General features: G+C 39.8%; 2 protein-coding genes across 3 annotated transcripts; one reads left to right on the top strand and one right to left on the bottom strand.

The window, feature by feature from the left end:
• Window positions 1-282: 282 nt before the first annotated feature.
• orai1b (ORAI calcium release-activated calcium modulator 1b) lies at window positions 283-1,840 on the bottom strand. The gene is made up of 2 exons (XM_056403138.1): window positions 1,545-1,840; window positions 283-1,435 (listed from the first exon to the last, which is right to left on the bottom strand). Exons 1-2 carry the CDS (start codon window positions 1,656-1,658, stop codon window positions 878-880), a joined length of 672 nt encoding a protein of 223 aa, XP_056259113.1. The 5' UTR covers window positions 1,659-1,840; the 3' UTR covers window positions 283-877.
• Window positions 1,841-2,026: 186 nt separating this feature from the next.
• LOC130186231 (lysine-specific demethylase 2B) lies at window positions 2,027-24,875 on the top strand. Of its 2 annotated transcripts, none has more exons than XM_056403131.1 (21): window positions 2,027-2,518; window positions 3,093-3,237; window positions 3,391-3,469; window positions 3,613-3,659; window positions 4,692-4,870; window positions 5,126-5,232; window positions 7,039-7,132; window positions 7,350-7,503; window positions 7,667-7,782; window positions 8,314-8,440; window positions 9,077-9,483; window positions 9,588-9,674; window positions 15,539-15,769; window positions 17,509-17,652; window positions 17,737-17,823; window positions 17,957-18,283; window positions 18,891-19,969; window positions 20,063-20,226; window positions 21,199-21,360; window positions 21,662-21,880; window positions 22,702-24,875. In XM_056403131.1, exons 1-21 carry the CDS (start codon window positions 2,474-2,476, stop codon window positions 22,881-22,883), a joined length of 4,182 nt encoding a protein of 1,393 aa, XP_056259106.1. In that variant the 5' UTR covers window positions 2,027-2,473; the 3' UTR covers window positions 22,884-24,875. The 2 variants fall into 2 exon arrangements, with proteins under 2 accessions (XP_056259106.1, XP_056259105.1); XM_056403130.1 differs by having other exon boundaries at window positions 17,737-17,824; window positions 17,949-18,283.
• The last annotated feature ends 375 nt before the right edge of the window (window positions 24,876-25,250 follow it).

The following is a 25,250-nucleotide window of genomic DNA, read 5'->3' as shown; positions in this document are numbered from 1 at the left end:
TAATGTAACACTAGCTAATGGTTAATAAAACACCTGTGAAGCGGAGTGATACATGAAGTTAAAAGTCCCAGTGCTGTTATACTCTCTGTCAGCACTCATGGAATACCCCTCGTCCAATCAAATTACTTGGTCGGAACTAACTGTTGTATAAATCTTCTCATCACTGTAACTTAAAATGTTCTAGATGTGATTCACGTAGCCTGTGTCAGTAATTATATGTAAGTAGCATAGATATGTTTTCAGTATATTCAAATTATTTTCTAAACTCGGAAACTTTGAATGCCACTTGGTAAAAAAAAAGTATTTATTATAGCGCCACAGCCTTTGCTACAATATGTCAGCAAATATACTCAAATAATACTGTAGTTTTGGCAGCTGTTGAGTTAGTCTACACAAACAACAGGCATTACAAATGCACATTGCGAACATTGCAATAACATATACACTGTGAACAAGGAAGAAAGAGTTAAATACTCGTAGTTTACAAAACACAACAAGGTAATATATATTAACAAACACAGTGATCACTGACAAACAGTTAAATAGGTGCAGCAGGCAACAGACAGGATTCCATGTTATTGTTCAGATGCCTCTGCCATAATGTAAGAGATAAATCAAGCAACTATCACAGTTAAGACTCTCCAATTTCAAGTTACATGCATTATGGCAGATTTGTGAGTTCACAGTTGATCAAACATGTCTTCTAAAAATACAACTTTTTTCACAAAAGTAAATTTCACAACAAAGAGGTGAGATATACAACTTCATTCCTGTAAAAAAAAGAAAAAAAAGAAGAGAAACCAATAATGTGGCTTCTGGCTTGGAGAGACTCCAAGGAGTTAGAGTTCCACCATAGATCTGTATTCATCATACATTTCTATGGGAAATGTGAGCTTGGAGACTGCAAGATGGAAGATTCCCCTCTGTTGTCCAGCTCATTTTGAAGCCTGGTGAGGTTAGAAAGCTCCTCCAGCTCCTGAAATTGTCTGTCAGTCTTGTGGCTGACCAAAGAGCGGTAGAAATGCACAGCAAAGACTATGAAGACTAAACCAAAAGGGACCATGATAGAAGTGGAGGTAATGGCAGCAGCCACACCAGATGAAACTGTATTATTGCTGGACTTGTTGGGCTTAACAGGCAAAAATTTGACCCAGCAGAGTAGAACCACCTCAGCTAGGAAGAGCAGTGTACCAATGACTGTGGAAAAAGCCCAAGCTAGTTCAATGTGACGGTGCATTCGCTCATGTGGAGACTCCTTCACAGAATTGAGATTGTGGACATTGCTGACAGCCTCTATATTGGGCAAAATGCAGGTGCTGACCATCAGAGCAAACAGGTGAACAGCCACAAGGACAGTAGTGCAGGCACTGAAGGCGATAAGGAGAGCAGGTGGGTAAGGATAACTGTTGTCCAGCTGCACTTCTACCATTGCCACCTGTAAAGGAAGAGAACAGGAAACACAACTTTATACAACTCACTACTGTAGGATATAACTGGTTCATTCATACAGAAGAGTCAGAGGATAGTTTAGGAGACAGCGTTACCATAGCAAATCCAGAAAGCAGAGCTGATGTCCGACTAGAAGCCTTCAGTTTAGCTCGACTCAGGTACAGCTTTCTCCAGGACAGTGCTTGCAGTGAATGCTCGTTCAGACTCATCTTGTACCTTTTAACAGAGGACTGGACGAGCAGGGCCGATGTAGTTACCTTGTTATTCTTGCGGGACGCGACAGAAACAAGCGTTCAACATGCTAACAGTGTACTCTTATAAAACATTTACCCTCGCCAGCTGACGGAACTGCGGAAGCTATTTTTTCACCACCAGTCTCCAGCGTGCCTGCACCTTGCATTACCCACAAGTCTGTGCGCTCTAAGGACAACATCCGCTACTGAGTGAACTGTTGACTGCATATTTGCTCAGTAATGGGGGTTGCATCTTAGCCTTGAGGTAATACTGGTGTAATTACCACCTTCGTTGTGTGGTAATTGTAAAATGAAATAAAAAATAAAAAAAAAACTTGAACGGTTGAAGGCACTGTGACACCCGTCCACGTCATTCACGCCACGTCCAGTGCACAGAAATTATTATTACTGTTAAAATGAATGAAAATGAGTAAGAGCTGCATTTTTTAGGTAACAAGATCGTTATCGCTTGTTCTACTTTCCATAGTGAATTGCGCCATTCGCGAATAATTCGTTACAGGTAACGGTGTTAGTTCGGGTACAAACAAACAGTGTCTTGTACGGTGTAGTTGATTGGTTTCCTGGGTTGTAAAAGCAGATGAAAAGCGGTGGACTGACATGCAGTGACGCTGTCCTACAATGTTTTGGTTCCTGACGATGACGTAATACACAAAAACATGGTTCCCTTGTTTTGAACCTGAAAAGCGTGTAGCTAAAGTGCTTCTTTAACTTCGCCACGCACGAAGATGCTTTCCCGAAACTGAGTGACTGGAAAACATTCACAAGAGACGATGGCACAGCCCGCGGAAACGTGTGCTGAATCTGGACGCAGGCTGGTGTGTACCATCTGCCGTGTTAACGTTAGCTTATGAAGCGAGACTGGCAGCGAGCTAATTAGTTAGCTAAGCTAACGCTTGCAACTACAACCGTTGGGATATTTGTCAAGTCACTAAAGCTGTTCAAGTCAGAGCCCATGAAAGAAAAAACGATAGACCTGGCATTTTAGATTTTAAAACTTATTTTGTCTTCATAATAGTTCAGCGAGCGTACGTTAGTTAAAACAAGATAAACCAACATCTAAATCAGTGAAATCTTGCAAACATTTCACATTTATCGTTATGGGATAACGTACCAACGAACACAGCTGCCTTCTCCCAGGACAAGTGTCTTTTAATGGTTATTGTACTTGACGTCACAGTTAAAAACGATGCTACTGCAGTAACGTAACGTACTATCAAAAAAAACTCCCCTCTTCATCCAGTTTTGAGTTTGCAATAAAATAATTTTAAGTCACTCTGCACAAGTCATACGGTCTGTTTATATACAGCCAGGGGCCTTTGTGACAGTATGAGCTCGCTCTGCACTCGTGTTTCAGTTTTGTCATTTAAATCATCTCGTTTTCAATGGCAGCGCTCCATCTGCCGGAGGATGTATGACGAAAACGAGGATTTGTCTGACGTTGAAGAAATTACAAACATCAGAGGTTTCAGCGTGGAGGAAAAGCTCGTCAGTGACAGTTACAACGCAAACTTTGTCCACCTGATGGAGGGCAAAGGTAATATAACAATGATAACACTATATTTTCTTTTGATCAGTTATGGCTCTGTTGTTATTGCAATACAAGCAGATATCTGTCCAGCAAGATGCATGACTTTTTGCTTGTTTCTATAAATGCTTTGGACTAAAACACACACTCACTGTCTTGCAGACTTCACTTATGAGTACGTGCAAAGGGAGGCTCTCAGGATCCCACTCATTTTTAAAGAGAAAGATGGACTAGGGATCAGGTGAGAAGCCATCGACCTGTTTACTGATAGTTATTAAGAATAACCTTTGACAGTACTTGCTGTATATTTGTGTTTTTAGCCATTTGGCAGTGCATGTAACAGATGAACTGAATGTCATCTATCCCTGTCTTTGATTCACATAGAATGCCTGATCCAGAATTCACAGTTAGTGAAATTAAAGGTTTAGTTGGTAAGTTGAATGCTACAAACAACACACACACACACACACACACACACACACACACACACACACGTGTGTAATCCATGCATGTGTACTGATGTAGCAATTTGGTGCATCTGAAAGGGAGAAAGTATCCCAGCTGCCAAACCAGAGAATAAGAGCTGGTGGGGTAACAACTGTGTAGGTTAGTGAGTGAGTGAGCAAAACGATTGAATGATAATAAATTATTATTTTTAATTTCTGTCTTGTGGTTGGGACAGTGAGTTCAAAGCCTGTGAAAAGTAGTGGAAAAAAGTGTAAAATCCACTGTAAAAAAAAAAAAAAGCTGCTGTTTTTTTGTATGATAGTGCTCATTCAAAAGAAAAGTAAGCACCCAAACTAATAAGAACTGCTAAAAGTAAACAGGCAGGTGGACATAATTCACAAAGAAGTAAAAGGTCGTAGTTGCAGTATTTTTAAATTACATAAATTATATTTAAATTATTATTGTTACACCGGTAACAATGTCGTTGATTTATTATGTTGTTATTTAATTAGTGAACACACACACGCCCGTCTTACTGCTAATTGTACTGTGCCTGTCGTTTTTACAGTATATGGGTGATGGCTGGTGTGTGTGTCCATGTCCACTTACTGTGGGACATTCTATGTAATACTTTAAAAACTATATGTTTCCATCTAGTATCTTGCACTTTTAAAAAAAAATCTGTTATTAATATATTAAACAACATGATCAGACAATTTTCCAACTATAATTATTTTAGCATACACTAAGATACAACCCTGTAAAGTGAAACCTGAAAGCACGATTGGGGTGTAGTTGCTCCACCTAGTGGAATAGATGATGAGTTACATGTGATATGCTGCAGTTATTCATGTTGGAATCTTATCAAATGTGAACAATACAAATTTTCTGTGTATAAATCTCAAATAGCATGTGATTCTCTTTATTCCACCTTGCAGACAGATTGTATCACATGGTAATGACAGTGGAAGCGCTCCTCAGTTAATTTCACCTTGTGTCCGGGATGTTTCTTGCAGGCAGTCGTCGGTCTGTGGATGTCATGGATGTGAGCACTCAGAAAGGCTCTGAAATGAGCATGGCTCAGTTTGTCCGGTATTATGAGACGCCAGAGGAAGAGCGGGACAAACTCTTCAATGTCATCAGCTTAGAGTTCAGCCACACTAAGCTGGAGAACCTCATCAAGCGACCCACAGTGGTAACATAACAGACACTCTCTGTATGATAGATAGATAGATACTTTATTTATCCCCGAGGGGAAATTCATGTGTCCATTAGGTCATTGTTGATATTAAATAAATTGTTAATAATAAATAAACAATAATAATTAAGTTAGTCCACTTGATGTTGTGAAGTGTTATATGAAGGTAATAAACCTGGTGCCATAATCAAAGTCAGTTTGACTAACAGCACTGATTGAAGACTAAAAGTGCTGTTTTGATTTCTCCCACAGGTGGATCAAGTTGACTGGGTGGACAACATGTGGCCTCCTGATCTGAAACAAAGTCAAACAGAAGCCACTAATGTAATCTCAGAGATGAAGTACCCTAAAGTGCAAAGGTATGAAATAATTCAATTGTGTGTCTCTTTTGACAAAGTCCTCTTAGGAGCTGTGTGTCAGTCAAAGTAAAACATGAGGTGTAGAACAAGATATAAAAAAATACTTGGGAAAAAATTTCTGCTTCCTTGGTACAAAATACAGATTCCCCTCCCATATGAATGTCTCCATCACTGTAGAGCGCTGCATACTGTCAGTGTTATCCACCTCCTGTAAGTGCTCTTGATTGTTGCTAGGCAGCAGAGTTTTCAATGGTGGAGGATGGTTTATAACAGCTGTGGTCTGACTGCACAGACACCTCTCGGCCAATCAGCTGTCAGCATTAGTACATAGCTAAGAATCAAAACCAACCGTGCTGTTCCTTTTATCCATAGTTGCTCTTATTTCCTCACTCCCATCATAAAGAGACCCTGCTAATCCCACTTCCCCCCTGTCTGTCCCTTTCCTGAGTGACATTACATTCTAATTAGATTTATAAAATACTGCTCATTGGGCTTAGGTGTGTGCTTGTGGAAGGTATTGGGCTGTAAAAGATGGAATAATACAGAGACCAGCAGTTTTCATCCCAGCTTCACCAATAGTGGTTAGTTTCCACCAGTGGAGTTTATCTGTTGTTTTAATATTCAAGGAATGATGCTTATTCAGCTTTATTAAAAATTACAGTGTTCCAAGTTATGGCAGGTTAACTGTGGGAAACACTTATTTTATTGTAACATTTTCAAACATCTTTATGCTTGCAATTTTTACCTAAGCAGACTGATGCTTGAAGGCTTCCCTGTAAACTGCTACCTGTCATAATGTTACCTGAAAATTTTCTTTGCTGTCTTTCAATCTCTTTTAGCACATAATCATTCTGTCATAATGATGTTAAATATAGGGCATGAATTTAATGTATTGATATATTGTACAGCTTTGTTTATTTTCAGAGTAAGCTTTGCTTAATAGTCCTTTTACAAATTTGTAAATCATATCAATCAATCAAAATGTCGCAATAGAAATATGTAATTATTGACTGGCAGTTTGATAATGTTTCATATGTGTTTCTTAAGAGTAAAAACACCAAACTAGCAACATGAAGACGTCAGCTCGGCCTCTAGGAAGCTGTGATTTGATGGGTATTTTTCACTATTCAACCACCAATTGTGTGACCAATCACGAAAATAATTAGCAGATTTATTTATAATGAAAATAACTGTTAGTTGCAGTTTTAAATAATGGTCATGTTCTCTTATGCAAGTGAAATTTTGATTTCTAATTTTTCATTATTGCTGCAGTCAAAGTCATTTGTTATCCTGATGGAGCAGAAGTATAGCTGGCATAAGGCTCCCACATCATTCAGCATCTTAACATTTATCTGTTCAGACTGCTACAACTGACTGACTGGCTAACTAGCTTTTCATTTGTTTCAAGAAACGGTCACATCATCTCTCAGTGGGATGCACAACATAATACAGTGTAAAGATTTCCTTTCTTTAAATTTCTGTTTACACCTCAGCGCATATATTTTGTTCTAATAAACAGAGCTAAATTGGTGAATCATTTATGTCTCGCAGCGCTAATCATTCCCCAATTAATTTCCAGAGGAACGATGTCCTATTGTGAACAATTTTCTATGCTGTAGTGCTCTTGTGGGTGATTTTTATTGGTAGCTAATGTTTTGTAAAACACAACTGAGATTACTGCTATCTTGTAATTGGTTGAACTGTGCATTTCCTTTTTAGACATTTTTATGGATGCTGTAGCCTTAATATCTACTTTGTACGGTGTGTATCTTGTAAATAATTTTGTTGTTTAATTTTCTCTTATAGGTATTGTCTGATGAGTGTGAAGGGCTGCTACACAGATTTCCACATCGATTTTGGGGGAACTTCAGTTTGGTATCATGTATTCAAGGGACAGAAAGTAAGTTCATTCTAGTGTCTCCAAACATATCTGATATTTTGTGCCTTCACTTATTAGTATCAATGTCATTGAACATTTAAGACAGAAATTAAGAAGGTGTATGTCAGGTAATATTTCTGAAAACCTTGAGTATGACAGTTACAGAGTTGATAATTGATCTAACCTGGCCATGACTGTACAGTATAATCTCTAAATAAGGATCTCTGCTTCTCCTCAGGTGTTCTGGCTGGTGCCTCCCACCGCTCATAACCTTGCCCTATATGAAGACTGGGTCCTGTCAGGCAAGCAGAGTGACATATTCCTGGGAGACCGAGCTGATGGATGCCAGAGAGTGGAGCTCAAGCAAGGATACACCTTCTTCATCCCATCTGGTGTGTTGGCATGGTTGTTTTAAAGTAGCCAGAAGGAATAGATTAGCTGCCACTTGAATGAACATAAATTTTAAGCTTTATCTGAGCATTATACAGTATATGAATCCTCTATAATCCTTATCTCTTTATATAAGTATTTTACTTTTGCTTTTTTTTAACTAAGGGTGGATTCATGCTGTCTACACTCCAGAGGACACTCTGGTATTTGGAGGGAACATTCTGCACAGCTTTAACATTCCTATGCAGCTCACCATCCATGAGATAGAGAATAGGACCAAGGTAGGGGTCTACATTGATGTGTGGCTGAACTCTGTTCTGCACTGCAGAACACTAAACTCTTCCTGGGATAAATTAATCTCCCGGAGAGCCAGAGGAAGATTCATCAGAGTTGGAGATGTGGTGGAGGGGGAATTAGTGTAATTGATATTGAAAGGGAAATAAGGGAAAAGAGTCAAAGAGCAAAATGTTTAGCAGTGACAAAAAGACAGTGAACACAAATGTAAAAGTGAGGAAGATATGTGGGACCCAAAGGCAGTACTTATGTGTGTGTTTTATGGTGGTAACTTGTAAAAATGTCTTCGACTCTTTATCCCTTCACTCTGCTGTTAGTGACAGCTTTTCTTTTCCTGTCTGAAGTCTGTCATATAAATGTACACGTCAAAACAGGCAGAAATCTGTGCCCGCAGAACTCCAACATCACCGGTTTTTAATTACGTGGCATTTAAGAAATCAGGTTACTACAAAAAAGCCAGCAATAATTAGATTGCTTGAGTGCATGGAAATACATGTTTTTTTTGTCTCTGTTTTCAGGTTCATTCCAAGTTTCGTTTCCCCTTCTACCATGAGATCTGCTGGTATGTCCTGGAGAGATACCTGCACTGCCTGACCAAACGGTCCTACCTTTCTCAAGAGATCCGTAAAGAGCCTGTACTAATGGGTCAGTGGAATTTCGTAATGCAGGCAGTTTTGTAACATCTCTTGTGTGTCTTGTGTGATACTGTTAAAATCCTGTACTGCAGTTGTAATTAGCTCTCTCAAGTTACTAAATCTCTTATTATATGTTAATAATGAATGATATTTCTGATCTCCATCTGTCCTGCTGCATTCTAACAGTCTCTGCAGTAACATTTTCGACACGCCCTCATTTCTAAGTCCAGGATAGTCTAATTCCATTTGTGAACATTAGCTCTCTTTCGCTGGTTTAAACCTATGAATCAAGAGCTGTGCAGCCTGACAGGTCATTAGATTTGAAAGGGTGGGTTATGGACAGAGTTGTCTTTGCTGATGTAAAGTGAGAAAGTCGACAGTCTTGTGTGTTGGTTCTGCTGGGGGACGTCCAACTAACACCTACAAATGTAGGTATATCCCCCCAGCTGCTTCTAATCTCTCTTTTTTTTCTTTTTTTTTTTTTAAACTTGCTTATTCCTGTTGGACATATAATTCACTCTGGTTCTCTGCTTTTACCAGATGGCATATTATCTCTGCACCTGATGGCACTGGAAAAATAACAATGTTGAGAGATATAAGTTAAGTGATTTAGTAATGCAATTTCTTTGTTATTTTGTCCCTTCAGACTATGAAACAAAGGCAAACACAGAGAGCCCCTCCTCTGACTCAAGAAGCCAGGACATGAACGAGGACTCATGTGAGACTCAAGTGAGAGAGGAGCAGGGTGAAAAACCAGAGAGAGTCACTCAGGATGGCCCCTGCTCTCCTGACAACGGGAGGGGCCAACACCTCAAAGCAGTTTTATCTGTTGACTCTGAGGACAGCTGTAATCCTTGCTCCACTTCTCTAGATTTCCCCAAAACCCCCTCTGACTCTCCAGCCTCAGAGTCTCAGAATAAATGGACTCATTTGACAGAGTTTGAGCTGAGTGGACTGAGGACACTGATAGAGAAGCTGGAGTCACTCCCTGAAAATAAGAAAAGTGTCCCAGAGGGAATAGAGAACGCACAGGCCCTGCTGGAGGACATGAAGGTAAGAAACAAAAAAAATGACAAAAACATGAGTACATAACAGATATGATTCAATAGACATAACACAGTTCATTTTTACCTTTTAATGTCTTTGTGGCCATCTAGGTTGTCTTAAAGGAACATGCTGATGATGACCCCAAATTAGCGATCACTGGACTTCCTGTGGTGTACTGGCCTAAGAAAACTATAAAGGTAAGAATATGTCAGGTGCATCATGACACTTTCTGCACCAAATAGTGTTCTTTATATTTATTTTGTGGCTTTCAAATCAAATTGATGAACATTTTAGACACAATTCATTGGTTCATTCATTGCTAGATCACTAAATACAATGGAAAAAATATCAGTTTTGATGTTATGCACCTGTTGCTTGACTAAATTGTTTGAACTTTTCATCTGAGAAGTTAGCTGTTAAGTATTAAGTATTTTTTCTTGTGCCACAGCCTGCAGATTACTCTCCCTAGTAACAGCTCAAAACCAGTAATGGTATAAAATAACTTTTGTGTCATACAATTACAAATCAGCTGCCAATACAGAAATATGTAAATGATAAACATGACTCATCGTCAGAAAAGGTTTAGTAGTGAATTTTAATTGTAGTATTAGAGGCAGACTAATACGGCTTCATAATTTTATTTTTACCATTACTCTAGAATGGTTTTTATTTGAAGCACCATCAGGTTGACCCAATTTATTTCTCTTTGATCTCTTTTTTTAATTGAATCATCATAAAAAATCAGCAGTGTGTACATCTACACTCTGTTGCTCACACCTATATGCTTAACATTATTCCCATTCCTGTTCTTTCTTGCGTTCCCTGTTCTTACTTTTCTTACCTTTTTCCTCATTTTCCTCTCGTTGTCTCATTAATTTCAGTCCCTCTTACACTCTCGTCCCTCTCCTGCTTTGAAACTCATTGCACTCTTTCCCTGGAGCAGTAGATGTACTTATTTGCATAATTTTGACTTAACAGGCTGCAGTATTGCCTAACGAAGTATATAATGAGTTTTTTTTATTATTTATTTAGCCCCCCCCCCCTTCTACATACTGTATTTTGTTGTCATGAACACAATTTAATTTGTGCTCTGGATAACAAAACAAGTATTTAAGTGAATTGTAGATAACATAAAACATTGATTACTGTGAACAGCATTACATGACATGTTTTTCAGACCAGCTTACTGGGAGCTCAAATTGGTATCAGAATTTATTGTAACTGGTGTGAATGTTTACAGAAATTGATAGTCATTGTGGTTTTGAAGGAAATTTTCAGTCATATTTTCAATCTGTAGATGTTCATTACCTAAGTGCCTTTCATGCATGTGCCTTTTGGGCACCAGCTTGCTATACAAAATACCTCCTAAGACAAAGTCCATGTGAAATAGTGACATTGTAACAATGTTAAACAGCTATAAACAGTTGCAGGTTTGAAGGGCCTGTGTTGTCTTCATGTCTATATTATTTATCCTTTGATTTCATTGAGTCTTTTTTGTCAATGCTCCACGTTAGAAAGTCAGAGTACTAATTACTGAAATGAGTATTCATTTTGTCAAAATGTGCAGAAATAATTTTAAGGGTGGTGAAGAATACAGTAGGTGCTCAGACAGCATGTCAGCCAAAATGAGGTGAAGTGTAAAGTTTAAGTAGTAAAGTGTGTTTGCGTGTGCCACAGTATGAATCTATTTTTATCTATTTTATGTTTTAAATATCGTACATGCTTTCATTTTCTGTGAATAATTAATTTTCCAAACAACGCATGGTCTGTGTGACAGGCAGAGAAGCCCCAGCAGGAGGGAGGATGGGATGTGTTGTATATGAATGTATGGAAGTGATTTCTATTGGTCTCATGGAGCCTCTGGATCACCCCCACCCATCCCTCCAAAGGCCAGCTGCTGGTCGTGGGGCCTCTTTGTGTTGCCTTTTGTAATGAGATGCCATCTGGCTCTATTGGCTGTGCAGAGCCTGCTCTCGTCTTCCTGTGATACTCATCATGAATATGACAACACAATTTCTGCATTTTCTCTTCTCATTGGATAGAGGCAGACTACCCCAGTACATATTCTGATGCACAGCAGCCTCCCATTGGCCCTGTGCTTCCCAGCACCCCTCCTCTTTTACAGGGAGTCGATCCATATTAATGAGGCAGGCTTGTCTGTGTTTCCTACATCTGCTTGTGGTATTGTGGAGCTTTGGAGCAGGAGGGAGGGCTGTAGGCCAGACAGCAGTAGCAGGAGTAGAAGGAGGAGGAGACTGCAGCCATGTCAGTTTGCTGTGAGCTGGACGGTGTGTGAAAACCAGCCATGGCCATGTCGCTGAGCGCTGATGATGAGGACTACGACTCAGACTCTGAGCAGGTTAGCACATCAAACCCCTGCAGGCAGGCATAGTGAGGCCACCAGAGGAATGCTTGTGCCAGACAGATCAGCGTGCAGCATCACAGGGCAGCGAGGAAATGGAGCTACCTGGAGAGAAATGCATTGATTTAGTCTACCTTCTAAGCTTGGTCTTTGATTTTTGCTCTTTGTTTATTTTTATTTTTCTTATAGGTTTTCTGTTTGTGTGTTTGTGTGTGCATGCTTGTGTGTTTTTGTCAGGTAAAGCCAGCAATCAGGAGAAGGCTGTGTTTATATAGCTCAGAGCCTCAGGGCTGCTATTGGTTGTTTCAAAGGAGAGAAGCAGAGGAATGGGAATTCATGTAGATGCAGAAAATGAATCTTTCATGGTTTTATTGCAAAAGCAGTGGATGTGCATGTGAGAATATGTGTAACAGCAAAACAAAAAAAAGGTTATTGTGCGAGCATGTGTTAATGAGAGGGCAGTCATTAAGAAATTATTTTTTTGATATTGTGCAGTGTGAATGTCAGGGTGATGAGCTGAGACTTGCTTACACAGCAAGAAATTTGTTCATTTTAAATATTTTTCTGACTTAACTCTGAACCACACCCCTTTACGTTAATTATGTGCATTTGGATTTAAAAAAAAACAAAAAAACATTGACTGCAGATGACTAAGTCCTTGTTTCTCTTTCCGTTTTTAAAAATACCATCAGACATTTTCAAGTCTGTTTGCTCTAGTCATGTGAATGCACCTGTTCTTGGTGTCACAGCTAAGCTACTTGAACAGCAATTAAAGATATCCATAGCAGGCTAAGTAACTGTTTAGAGTTTAGGTAGTAAAGCCCAAAAGCCAAACATGCCAACAGTTGAGCATCTAGCACCAATCTGAACAACTTGTGAATTATTTGAACTGCCATAATACCTGCTTGAACAGTATCTTGTCAACATCTTGAAAGCATGGTTTATATACTTTAAGTTTTTTTTTCTTTTGATTGAAACAATTTTTTCTGTTTTTCAATCCATAGTCGTCATTGCTTCTGAGTTACTATACACACCAGAGATTTTTGGTGTGTAACTTTGTCTAATAATTAAAATCTGGGAAAAACCCTACATATTGTGTACCAGAGCAGATCACATGTTGTGCAGCATCAGCTTTACAACATATGCCATCTCTAAAGCTTAACAGGAAAGTAATCCCTCCAGGAACTCGTGAACCCAATTCTTTTTTTTTTTTGCAAAAATTTTTGAGAAATGTCATAAAAATGTGGTTTTGATCTGTTCCTGTCAGTGTAGACTTTAGGTGTATTTCTGCTAGAACCAGCTATCTGATTTTGAATTTTCTTCTGCTCTGATAAAACAATTGCTGTTTACTCCTGTTGATTCTGCAATCTGTGCTCAGTACGCCCTGTCCTCAGTGTGTGCTTAAGGTGATGTTAAGTACACTACAGTAATTGATTTCCACTGTTCTCCACAGTAGCTCAAGAGTTGCCAAGGCTGTGTCACTGAACATAAGAGTCTGCTTCACATAATGATTCCCAGCTGAATGAGCTTTGAAGAACCCAGGAATTACTAGCTGGTCACTTGTACTGTCCTTATTACTCTACAAAGGGGGGACACGTGCATATTGCATACACTATGTGCTGCAAAGAGGTGTGTATACAACAATGACTGATTGCTAAACTAAAGACTAAACTGTGTCATTTTTCCTGGTCTTAGATACTGTTGCAAAAACATGTGGTCCTGAAACAGAAGGTAGTTACTTAAACTGAGAGACATAATATTGTTGTTAACTTCGTCTGTCATTTAATACTGTCAGAGGGATATCTGCTTTCGTGATCACCCCCTTAGCAGACAGTGGGGGGTTTAGAGGGGATTTAGGGGACAATATGGACAGCTATCGGCAATCTTTTCCCCTCTATCATTTTTAATTCAACCATCTCACATGAAGTTTGAGTTCCAGGTGTAACAGAACAGTGATAAAGACAGTATACGCCACAGTGTCTGGCTACCTGTTATTTAATTTGCTCTGACTTCAGCAGATTGATCATAACTTCAACCTGTGGTCTGACACTTGTACCTGGCGGGACCAGTGTTACAGAATACGGTGCTTTAGCTCCAGTGCTGGGTTTCTTTTCCTGGGATATCTGGTCTCATTTCAGTCTTCCTCCTGTCTGTAATCCTCCTGAATACCCCCAGAACAGAGCAGTACAGTACAGACTGCACACGCCCAACCCCCCCCCCCCAATATTTCACTCTAATCCTGTCTGGTAACCACATATCTGAATGCCTATGTCAGTCTATTTCATGGCTGTTGTTAGAATAAATTATTGTAATATGCCTAAGATTGAGGCTGCTTTCTTTTTCTGTTAGAGGGTCTCATTACAGTTCTTATTGGTTACAAGTCTGTGTGTCATAGACTGTTCTGTTAGGGAACGGGACGTGGCTGTTGCTATGCTGACGCTAGGAAAATCTGCACTGCCGATGTAACTAAAGAAATCTGATCTTCATTTCCAAGAGCTGCAGCGTTTTTCTCTCCTCATTCTCGTTTATTTCATCTCACACACTGCCACACGTTTCCTCACGTGGCACGGTTGGCAGCATTTTGACATGTGGTTTTCATGTTAAAAATACATTGTTGTGGTTGGGTTCTGAGCTTGGAAAGGAGCAAAATATATAACACAAGAACAGTAATGATGCAGATCAAAGGCATCTCATCTCCATTACCCGCTTCTATTAAATAGAGCACATTTAATGTGTACTGTTATAAATCTGTCTGCACGCCCCCTAACACACAATAATGGGTCCTAGTGATCCATGTGTGAAATGTAGCCATAAGTGCAGCTTCTCTTTGAAGTAGGAACATGCAAGCAAGTGAAGTACTAAATCTGGAAGACGCCTCTGGGGACATTCTTGATGTGTTTGTTTTCTCCTGGATCTTGTGCTTTAAAAGCCATGAATAATGTGTTTATACACAGCGTGTCTTGATCAGATTTGTGTTTGAAAATATACAAATGCATGCATACATATGTGTATGCATATAAGGATGCAGGTGCTTTTTTCTGTTTTGTATTTTTTTTGTTTGTAATCATTGACCCAGAATCAGAAAGAGAAAAGGATCAGGCAGTACCACCAACATCCAGCATAACACTGACCCCAGCTGAATTCAATATAATGTTTTGGTCTTTCTTATTATATAACATGATTGTAAGTGCTTATTATTGGGCCATAGCACAATTATTTAATGAAGTGAAATGCTAAGAAATTCAGAGCTTTAGATTGAGGTGCTCTTTAGCATCATGCCTTCCTTTCACAAAAAATCATTATAAATTGGAAACAAAAAAAACATCACAGAACGATCAAATTGATAATAATACATAATTAATAATATATCGTTTTCTGACCATTTAGTATCTGGTCAGATGAGGATCCCAAACTTAAAATTCTTTTTTTTGACACACAACATGCTCCAAATATGCTTCACACTATTATTATACATAGGACTTCAATTATATAAATACACTTATTATAATTGAATATGTTTATGTATATTTCTAGTAGCATACTTAATATGTAGCAGAATAACTGATAAATATTTTTAAAAATAATACATTCATACTTCATCAACAAACTAATTCATCAGACCTTTAGATGCCTATTCGTCTAATATTTGTTGGCTTATGGTTTTTGGTACTTGACAGTGTATCCTCTTCATCCTTTTAGCCCCGGCCTCCCAATCGGCCGAAACCTAAGATGGCAGCTTCTCCTGCATCAGCAGTCAAGCTGTCAGCTAGTCGGGGAACATCTGGCGCCAGGAGGAGAAGGACCCGCTGTCGGAAGTGTGAGGCATGCCTGCGGACAGAGTGTGGAGAGTGCCACTTTTGTAAAGACATGAAGAAGTTCGGTGGGCCGGGCCGTATGAAACAGTCCTGCATCATGAGGCAGTGCATCGCAGTAAGTTCCTTGTTCATATTGCTCATATAGACAATGTTAAAGGAATAGTTTGACATTTAGAGAGATACACTTACTTGCCTTTTTTCTGAGCGTTAAATGACAAGATTGAAACCACTTTTGTGTCCGTATGTTTACTGTGAATCAGCCATCAGCCGATTATATGATATGATGATAAGAGCTGGAAACAGGGAAACAGCTAGACTGGGTCTGTCCTAAGGTAAAAAAAAATCCACCTACTAGCACCTATAAAGCTCCCAAATTAACACTTTATATCTTGTTTGTTTAACATACACAAACCCCCAAATGATTTCCTGCTGGCGTCTTGTCACAGCATGAATCTGTCAGACAATCAGTAAAGAAGTCACTACTTGGCCGAGCAATATTAAACCCCCATAAAACCACAGCTTGTCATTTTTACATTAAGCTTTTTTGTATTGCTCAAAGAAATGAGCTGTAACACATTTGTCAGTGAGCTTGTAGGTGCTGGTAGGCGGTAACAGTTTGCTGTCTGTAGTTTCATATTCAGCGTACAGAAATGAGAGTGGTATCAGTCTTTTAAGTGCATTTCCCAAAATCTCAAACTATTCCATTAATGGTTGCTTCATGGTCTTGGCTTTCTTTTAATTTGAATACCTGATTTTGGGTGTGTCCATGTGGTTGTGAGGTTGTTGCTAGGGTGTTCTACATGGTTGCTAGGGCAATACAAGGTGATTGGTAGGGTTTTTCCAGGTGGTTGCTATGGTAACTCTGAGTGGTTGCTGGTTACTATTTTCCATTTGTCTTAGTGGTGACGCTGGTAATAATAATAAAAGCAAGTAGTAGCAGCAGTAGAAGTGTTAGCAGGACTTGCAGACGGCCATGGAGAGTGTGTTTGAATGTTTCAGCACCATGGACAGAGACACGTAGAGAGGAATGGGTTTGATTGTTTCCGCAACAGAGAGTATAAGGACAACGAGGTAGATTCAGTTTACATGTCTGGCTGCTATAAAGTGAGAGAGACTTGGCATCTGTGCCATTATCCCACACTTGAGGTCTTCAGCTGTTTAGAAATGTGTGGTTTAAGCTATGCCAATATGTTTATCCCACTCTTGATGTTCACTTAGTCTGATACTGCTTCAGAGCAGTACTCAGAGCTAAGTATATGCCACAGTTTATCATCACCTGCTGTGCCACATGAGTAATGCATCTAGCTTGCTTACTAACTGACTGACAATAATCAACAAACAAGCTGGAAGTTGTTAAGTTCAGGACATACTGGATTCAGAGTGAATATAATCAAATACAAATGAATAAAAAGTTTTTAGAGCAACAATGATTAAAGTAATTAAAATAACAGAAACACAGTTTATTCTACTGTATAAATTGGCCATAACCTTAATGTAAAATATGTGTCCACATCACGTCAGTATTACATCAGTCAGATTGGATTTTTAATTTTCTGGCTTCTCAGTTTGAGTAATGTGAGTGGGCGTTGTTCTGAAATCACAGTAATATGATTGGCATCACATTTCAAAGATTGTAGTGTCCGTATGCTGTTTAGCCCACAGGTATCGTATACAAAACATTGCAGATAGATAGTGCAGCGTTGTAATGGAACCTTAAACTAATGGATATTATATAAGTGGCAGAATATGAAGTGTGGGCTAGCTAGTTTGTCAATCACAAGTTTGACCAAAAGAAATTGTTCTAAAAGAGGACAGTGATTTGACCTTATCTCGTCGCCTGTGTTTTTTCTCCAGCCTGTTCTGCCCCACACAGCAGTGTGTCTTGTCTGTGGAGAGGCAGGGAAGGAGGACACTGTGGAGGATGAGGAGGAAAAATTTAATCTCATGCTCATGGAGTGCTCTATCTGCAATGAGATTGTCCATCCTAATTGTCTTAAGGTAAATTACTCAATTTTGAAATTGAAAAAAATTTGTGAAATTACTCAATTACTCAAATAGTGTCTATGTGCTCCTTTTGTTCAGGTAAAAGATTCAAACGGAGTTGTCAATGATGAGTTGCCAAACTGCTGGGAGTGCCCAAAGTGCAACCATGCAGGGAAAACAGGGAAAGTAAGCATCTGTATGGACTTCATTCTGTATGAGTCTAAATCATGAACTGATTTAAAAGTCAAATGTATCTCAGGATGTCAGAACCAGTAAAATAAAGTTGTGCTCTCTTTTTTCTAACCTTTTGGCCTCAAAGCAAAAAAGGGGGCCAGGGTTTAAGTATGCATCAAACCTTCCTGGCTCGCTACTGAAAGAACCACGCTTAAACCGGGATTCAAAAGAGGAGCCTGACCCCCCAATGGTGGCTACAGCAACTGTTACTGCTTTGACGACCACATCTGCTGTGAAGAGGAAAGCAGAGCGGGAAGAAATCCCCAAGAGGAAAGACGAAGAGCCGCCAAAAAAACGTCCTCCCTTGCTGTCTCTGGATGGTACGCCCCGACCAAGGATCGAGGACAACCCACTAAGGAAAAAGAGGAAACTTTTTGACACCAATGATGAACCTGTCATTGTGAAAAAGAAGGTAAGAGCCTCATCTATTTGTAATCTTGTCAGTTATACTGAACAAAGTGGTGCCTCCTAGGTGTACAACATGCTTTTGAACAGATGTGTCAAAAACACACTTTAATGAGCACACTTGATAACATACCATCATAGCATCAGAACGTTGTTAACCATGAGCTGTAATATTTGTATTGCATTCAAATTTTTGTGTGAAATTAACAGCTGTAGTACATCCAGCAGGTCATGGTGCAGCAGTAGCAGTAAGCAAACAGATGTGGCTGTCAAGGGAAGGACATAGAAATCCTGAGAACAGAAGAATTGAACTGGATGAAAATATGCAAAGCACTGGAGCAGCTTTTGGGTCAAGATCCTGTGCGCATTTGCTTGCTATGCAGACACTGTCCTGGAGGATTTCTTGGACCAATTTGTCTCTATTTTTAATTAAAAAATTAGATTGAAATATTTCAGAATTTCATAAAGCCCCCTTAATTATATTGAAAATAGAATATACAGTAAAAATCAAATATGAAAAACTTTAATTAGTGTATTCTCAAATTCATCACAGTGATAAACAGACAGTTCTGACTGCTTCAAATATAATTATGTTCCTCCTCTTTCTTTTGTAGAAGAAGCTTTCAAAACCAGATGATCCCATGACTCCGAAGCTGCTGCGTCAAATCAAGACAGAGAACGATCACGGTGACGAAGACGACGATCAGGAGGATCATGAAGAAGATGGATTCCCCTTGGACAGAATTCATTTAAAGGAGAAAAACGAGTATGATGATGAGGACCAAGACGAAGATGAGGAGGAAGAGGAAGAGGAGACGCTGACAAAAGAGAGAGACAGTAGTGCAGAGGACAAAGGCAAGGTCATGTTAAGTCCTCTGCTGAGGACATCTGCAGCCAGAGAAAGTGACCATTCCTCCTCCAACTCTCCCAGAGCTGGGCCGAGCAGCGAATCAGGAGAGGCTCAGGAGAGGAGCTCTGCTCATCTTAAGGCTCGCCATCAACGGCGACGCCTCCCCAACAAAGAGCTGAGCAAAGAGTTCAACCAGGAGATTCCCAAGACGGAAGACTGTCTGAGCAACCAAAACCACGGTCCAGTGAAGACAGAGGACAGTCCGGCCAATCACAATCGACGACCACTGAAGAATGAGGATTCAGTGACCAATCAGAACCGAAAACCACTGAAAACAGAGGACTCAACCACTAATCAGAGTCGCAGGGCCCTTAAAATGGAAGAAGGTTTGGCCAATCAAAACAGACGCCCGCTGAAAACAGAGGACTGCCTAGCCAATCAAAACCACAGGCCAATAAAACCTGAGCCCGAGAATGAAGTAGAAGACCAGAAGCCTAGATGGCCTCTTAATAACGGCAGCAGCGACCTGGGCGACTGGCTGCGACACCGCGGGCGGGAGGTGAACGGCACGCCACGCGGTTACTCTCCCCTGGGGTGGAACAGAAGCACACCAATCACACCGATATGCCCCCGGCCACTCCCCTGCCGGTCACCGCCAAAATGCATCCAAATGGAGCGCCATGTGATCCGGCCCCCACCCATCAGCCCCCCGCCTGACAGGCTGCCTCTCAACGACGGTGAAGCTCACGTGATGCGACGAGAGATGTGGATGACGGTGTTCAGTCACCTGACTCACAGAGATCTCTGTGTGTGTATGCGCGTGTGCAGGACCTGGAACAGATGGTGAGTACAAGATGCACTGTGGAGTTGAGAGCACGTCTTCCACACTTCCTCACACAGCGTTGCTATGAAAGTATTTCCCGCGTGTCTCGCCAGGTGCTGCGACAAGAGGCTTTGGAAGCACATCAATCTAAACCGTTGTAAGTCCATCACGCCACTCATGCTGAGCGGCATCATCCGGAGACAGCCAGTAGCTCTGGACCTCAGCTGGACCAACATCTCCAAGAAGCAACTCAGCTGGCTCATCAACAGACTGCCAGGTAAATAAACATTCAACCTGAAAACCACTGCACTGTGTTTGTGTTTTATAAACAGCCAGTAGATGAGATAAGATGCAATTTTGGAAGGAAATGAGAGAGCTCTGGTATTTGTGTGTGTTAAATATTACATGAAGCAGGGGACAAAAGGGAGGTAAAAACCCCAAAATGCACTATAGCTGGGCAGGTCCTTCTGAGACAGATCTCTTTTTGAAATTTAGTTTCTCCCTACATAATAATTGTATGTTATAAAAATTAATTAATGGAATGAAATGAGGAACTAGTTTCTTAGTGGTTCTGAAAATGAAAAAATTACTCGAAAGGTAAATTATATGGATACCGGGAGAGGGTGACTCACCTTGATACAACCTTACAATAGTAACCATTAGCAGTAATGCAGTAATTTTACCAAATGAACTATGTATTTAACCAGTATGTAATATACAGGGAAATATTAAAGTTATCTAACCTTTGAGTAAATTTCCTTTTGCAGATTACAGAAAGTACTAGAGGCAGGTATGTTACTATTTTCCTGGTGCGGATGAGTATTGTCTTTGTCAAACTTTCTGAATATGAGCCAAGTGTTGCAGTAACATGCTCCCACATGGCTCCTCCATGTTGGTAATTGTATCCCCAGAGCCTCCTGAATTTAGATGGTTTACTTTGTATGATTTTTTTGTTACTCATAAATCTCTTTGCAGGATCATTCAGTTAATTAGACACGAATATTCACTGCATCTATGTCGGCTTATTTTGTGACCTCAGATTAACTAAAACTCTGGAGACAGAAAACCTGGAAAATAGGACACATTTCTTAACCAGGCTGAATATGAGATGAATCTCCAGTATATATTTAGCTTGCTATGTTGCTGCTTGTGGCCACGTAGAAAACCCCTAATGGAGTTGACAAAAGAACACAAAGAAAATGTAGCTTGACTTAACATGACGTGTTGGATGTCTTTGCTGTCCCTGCAGGTCTGCGTGTGCTGCTGCTGTCGGGATGCTCCTGGGTGGCCGTCTCTGCTCTTTGCACCTCCAGCTGTCCTCTGCTGCGAACTCTGGATGTTCAGTGGGTTGAGGGACTGAAAGATGCCCAGATGAGGGACCTGCTGTCGCCCCCAACAGATAACAGGCCAGGTACCAACCTGCTATTCACAGGCTCTGACTAAACAGCGAGAAAGTAGAGGATAACAGAGTGAGCATGACCAAGGAGTAATAAATAGGAAATTAATGACCATAAGAAAAATATAGAACATCACCGGACATATCCTGCAATTACATATATAGCGACATGAACAACTATCAAACACAAAAATCACAACAAATATCCACGTTTACCACGAGGGCTAATTCATACGCTCAGGCACACTAATACTTTGACAGTAAATGCTCTCTTTTTCTCTATCCCACTGTTAATCCCCTTCTCTCTTTTTTTAAGGTCAGTTAGACAACAGGAGTAAGCTGCGTAACGTGGAGGACCTGCGTCTGGCAGGGCTGGACATCACGGACACGTCTCTGCGTCTCATCATCCGTTACATGCCCTTGTTATCCAAGCTGGATCTCAGCTACTGCAACCACGTGACTGACCAGTCTGTCAACATCCTGACTGCTGCAGGGACGACCACCAGAGACTCGCTCACTGACATCAACCTGTCAGGTGCGAGCCTGTCTTTGTTGGCTGTAAATCTGCCTGCATCTGACTTGCTCCCTCTCATGGCTGATACTTGAATTTATTAGATGCATTGAAGTATCATCTCTTTAGCTGAAGGATCAATACCGGTCCCCTTAAACACAAATAACATAACTTCACACTGCAACACAACATTTTCCAAAGTACATGCCTATTTTTTACTCTGCTTTCCACCTTCCACACACCAACTTGTGTCATTTCATGTCAAGCAAAGGTTGGAAAATCAACTTGGAGAGACTTAAACTTGTGACAGATACTCAATGTAGCACTCAATGTCACCTTTGTCACCTTTGGTAAAATGGTAAAGCAGTAAACTACAGTTAAATAGATATCACCTACATTTTACGGTCCTGCAGTAAATCCTCTCTTCGTGAAGATTTTAATATTCAGTTTTTGTTGAAACTGTTTCAGAGAGGTTTTGATTCAACATTATGATCATTTTTGAAAGCTGTAGTTTGTGGCGTTACTTATTGGGGTACTAAATTACATAAAAATTGATTTCACCATTTATTGGAAAGTGCAAAATTGCTAAAACTAATCAGATTGTATGCTTGTTGTCTCTCTGGAATGCCATTTATGGAAACAACTGAAAGACAAATGAAGCTTCGCTTCCTGTTGGGTGCAGCAGTCCCAAAATACTGCTCACCACAATGAGGCCTTTGGATTTCATGCCCTAGAATATCCTAAAGGGTCGATTAATCCATGTGTGTCATAGCTTTTTGTCAGTACAGGTGACCCATTACGCATCATTTGTTCCTTTTCTTCTAACCCAATTTCTCCTTGTGCAGTCTGTAACAGGGTCACAGACCAGTCGCTGACCTATTTCAAACGCTGCGGAAGCATATGTCACATCGACCTGCGATACTGCAAACAGGTGACCAAGGAAGGATGTGACCAGTTCATCGCAGAAATGTCAGTCAGCGTGCAGTTTGAACTGATAGAGGAGAAACTGCTGCAAAAGATCAGCTAGACAGAGGACCGTGGGAGACAGTTTTGACATTTACAAGTGGTGAAGCTACTGTCCACATGGAGGCAGCAGATGACTGTGCGCTCGTGGAGAAACGGCACCGTGTCTCACAAACATCTGCAGACTACTGAACAGACACGAGGACGGCGTCCGTTGCTCTGAAGGCTGATGTAAAGGGAAGCTGTGCTGCCAAGCCAGAATGTAGAAATGGAAATCTTGTCCAGCGAAGGCAATATTGCAAAAACGTTTTTGTTGTTGTTTGCACCTGTTTATAAGTTATTTATTTCTTTGTATTGATTGTTTATGTATTGTATCATGTTTATCTTCTGGTGTTCACAGACTATTTTTTGTTCCAATGCAAAGTTTATTGCATTATAGAGTAATATTTTTGTATCAGAAAGTGTTTCATACATTTATGTGCAGTATTGATTGCACCAGTGTACAGTATCATACCATTGAAATTGATAATCAGTCGACATTACTGTTGAGCTCTTTATTGTTGAGAGGCAAAGGTCTAATGATTTGTTGCCAAACTGTAGGTTGGTAGTTTGTGTTTGTGTGGGTGTTTTTGTATTTTAATATATATGTCAGTGCCCTGTTTCTGATTGGACAAAGGTACCTGTACATTTTGTTTTTCATGAGACTACAGACAATGTTGCTCTGTCCTTATGGATGAGATATGTAGAAGCAAAGTTTAAAGAGTTTATTTGCACTGATACAGTAAATATGAATACATGAATGTATTCACACATACACTCTACAGTGTACAGTGTATAAAGCCTATTTTTTCAACACTAAAATGTCCTGCGCATTCTACTAACAGCTTCTAGTTACTGGGTTATATTATATTAAGACATACCTGCATACAAAGGTGTCTGTCAGACATCACCCTTTAGTGTTGTTGGTGCTTTGTGAAAGGAAGCGTTTTAGCGCTGCATGCAGAAAAGAAATCTGTTTACAACACAGTCAGTAGAGTTAGTAACTGTTAAATATTATAACCATCTGTTTACTCCTGTCCTTAGCTGAACTCCATGTGATTAAAAAAATGAGAGTCAGCGCTGAATCATGCCAGAAATAAAGAATCGACAAAGCCCAGGAAAGGGAAATTACATTTGCACAAATCTTTCAGTTGAGAACAGACAAGAGGCCAAAAGATAAATAGAAAAGGACTTTCTCAACTTTGTTCCACTATGACAATTTTTATATTGTATATCCCAAAATTCTCATGACCCCAGAAATTTCACTATAGCATAGTTAAGGGAATACCTTTATCTTTTATTTAAAACATGTCAAGCCAATATTGGTCTATCAGTCTAGTAAGTCCATGTCAATCTCCAGACATGGGGTCCTGCCCACAAGGTTGACAAATTGTGTTTTAGGGCCAAATATAGTAAATACAGAATAAGATGAGAGGTTCACAGGCACTATATGTCCATACACCCCATACTGCAAGACATCTTTCCCGAAAGATTTGTGAAAATGTAAAAGTGAAAACGGATTTTGTTTATTCTTTATTCTTAGTCACAGATTCTGCTGAAACCAGGGTTGTTTTCTTTAAAATTGTTTCTTAAAAGGTTTATTTTTTATGACTTTTGTTTTAAAAGTATTGGTCTCACTGTGCGCCTCTATTCATCATCATAATATTTAAAGTGATAAAGAAATCGCAAATTTTGCTATTGGAACTTGTCTAATAAAATTTCAGGCTCTGCGGTGTAACGATTCAGTAGATTTGCATTTTTCTTGATCTTAAAACTAAACTTTTTTAAAATAAAGTCTTTCGAAGTTTTTTGTGTACCTTTTGAATAGCAGTTGATACAGTTCAGTGGATGGGTTTACATTTTAATTGTATTTGTTTGTTTTTTATTAGACAACCATGTCTCCATAACATATTTTAGTACATTACTGTAAATGTTCTGTGTACATACTGTACATGTAAAGCCTCTAGGAAAAGTTAAGTCAACCTTTGAGATATTAAAATTCATTTTAAATACTGAACCGTGTGTGTGGTTTCCGTACTTTGGCTTTTAGCCCTGCTTTGATTTTGGTGACCCCCTTCGTTACCATGGTAACAGCAAGTGTGATTCAATACTACAGCCAACACTGTATGAGCAGCTTTGTCAGAAAAATACAACAGAACTGATGTATCTGTTTACAGTGACACCAAACAAACACACGCTGCAGATCTGAAAACTTACACTTACAGTTACAGAACATAAAGACCTTGAATGACTAATGCAGAGAAGGTGCCTCCATTGATGGAATTAAAAGATGGGGTTTGATTACCATGACGATCTTCAGGATTCTAACTTTCAGCTTTTGGATAAATAAAGAACATGATTTATGGTCATACTGGAATATCGCCGTCAGTAG

Source organism: Seriola aureovittata, chromosome 18, assembly GCF_021018895.1.
Source record: "Seriola aureovittata isolate HTS-2021-v1 ecotype China chromosome 18, ASM2101889v1, whole genome shotgun sequence".
Taxonomy (NCBI): Eukaryota; Metazoa; Chordata; class Actinopteri; order Carangiformes; family Carangidae; genus Seriola; species Seriola aureovittata.
Note: the sequence above shows the minus strand (reverse complement) of the source record. Positions and strands in the feature narration are given on the sequence as shown.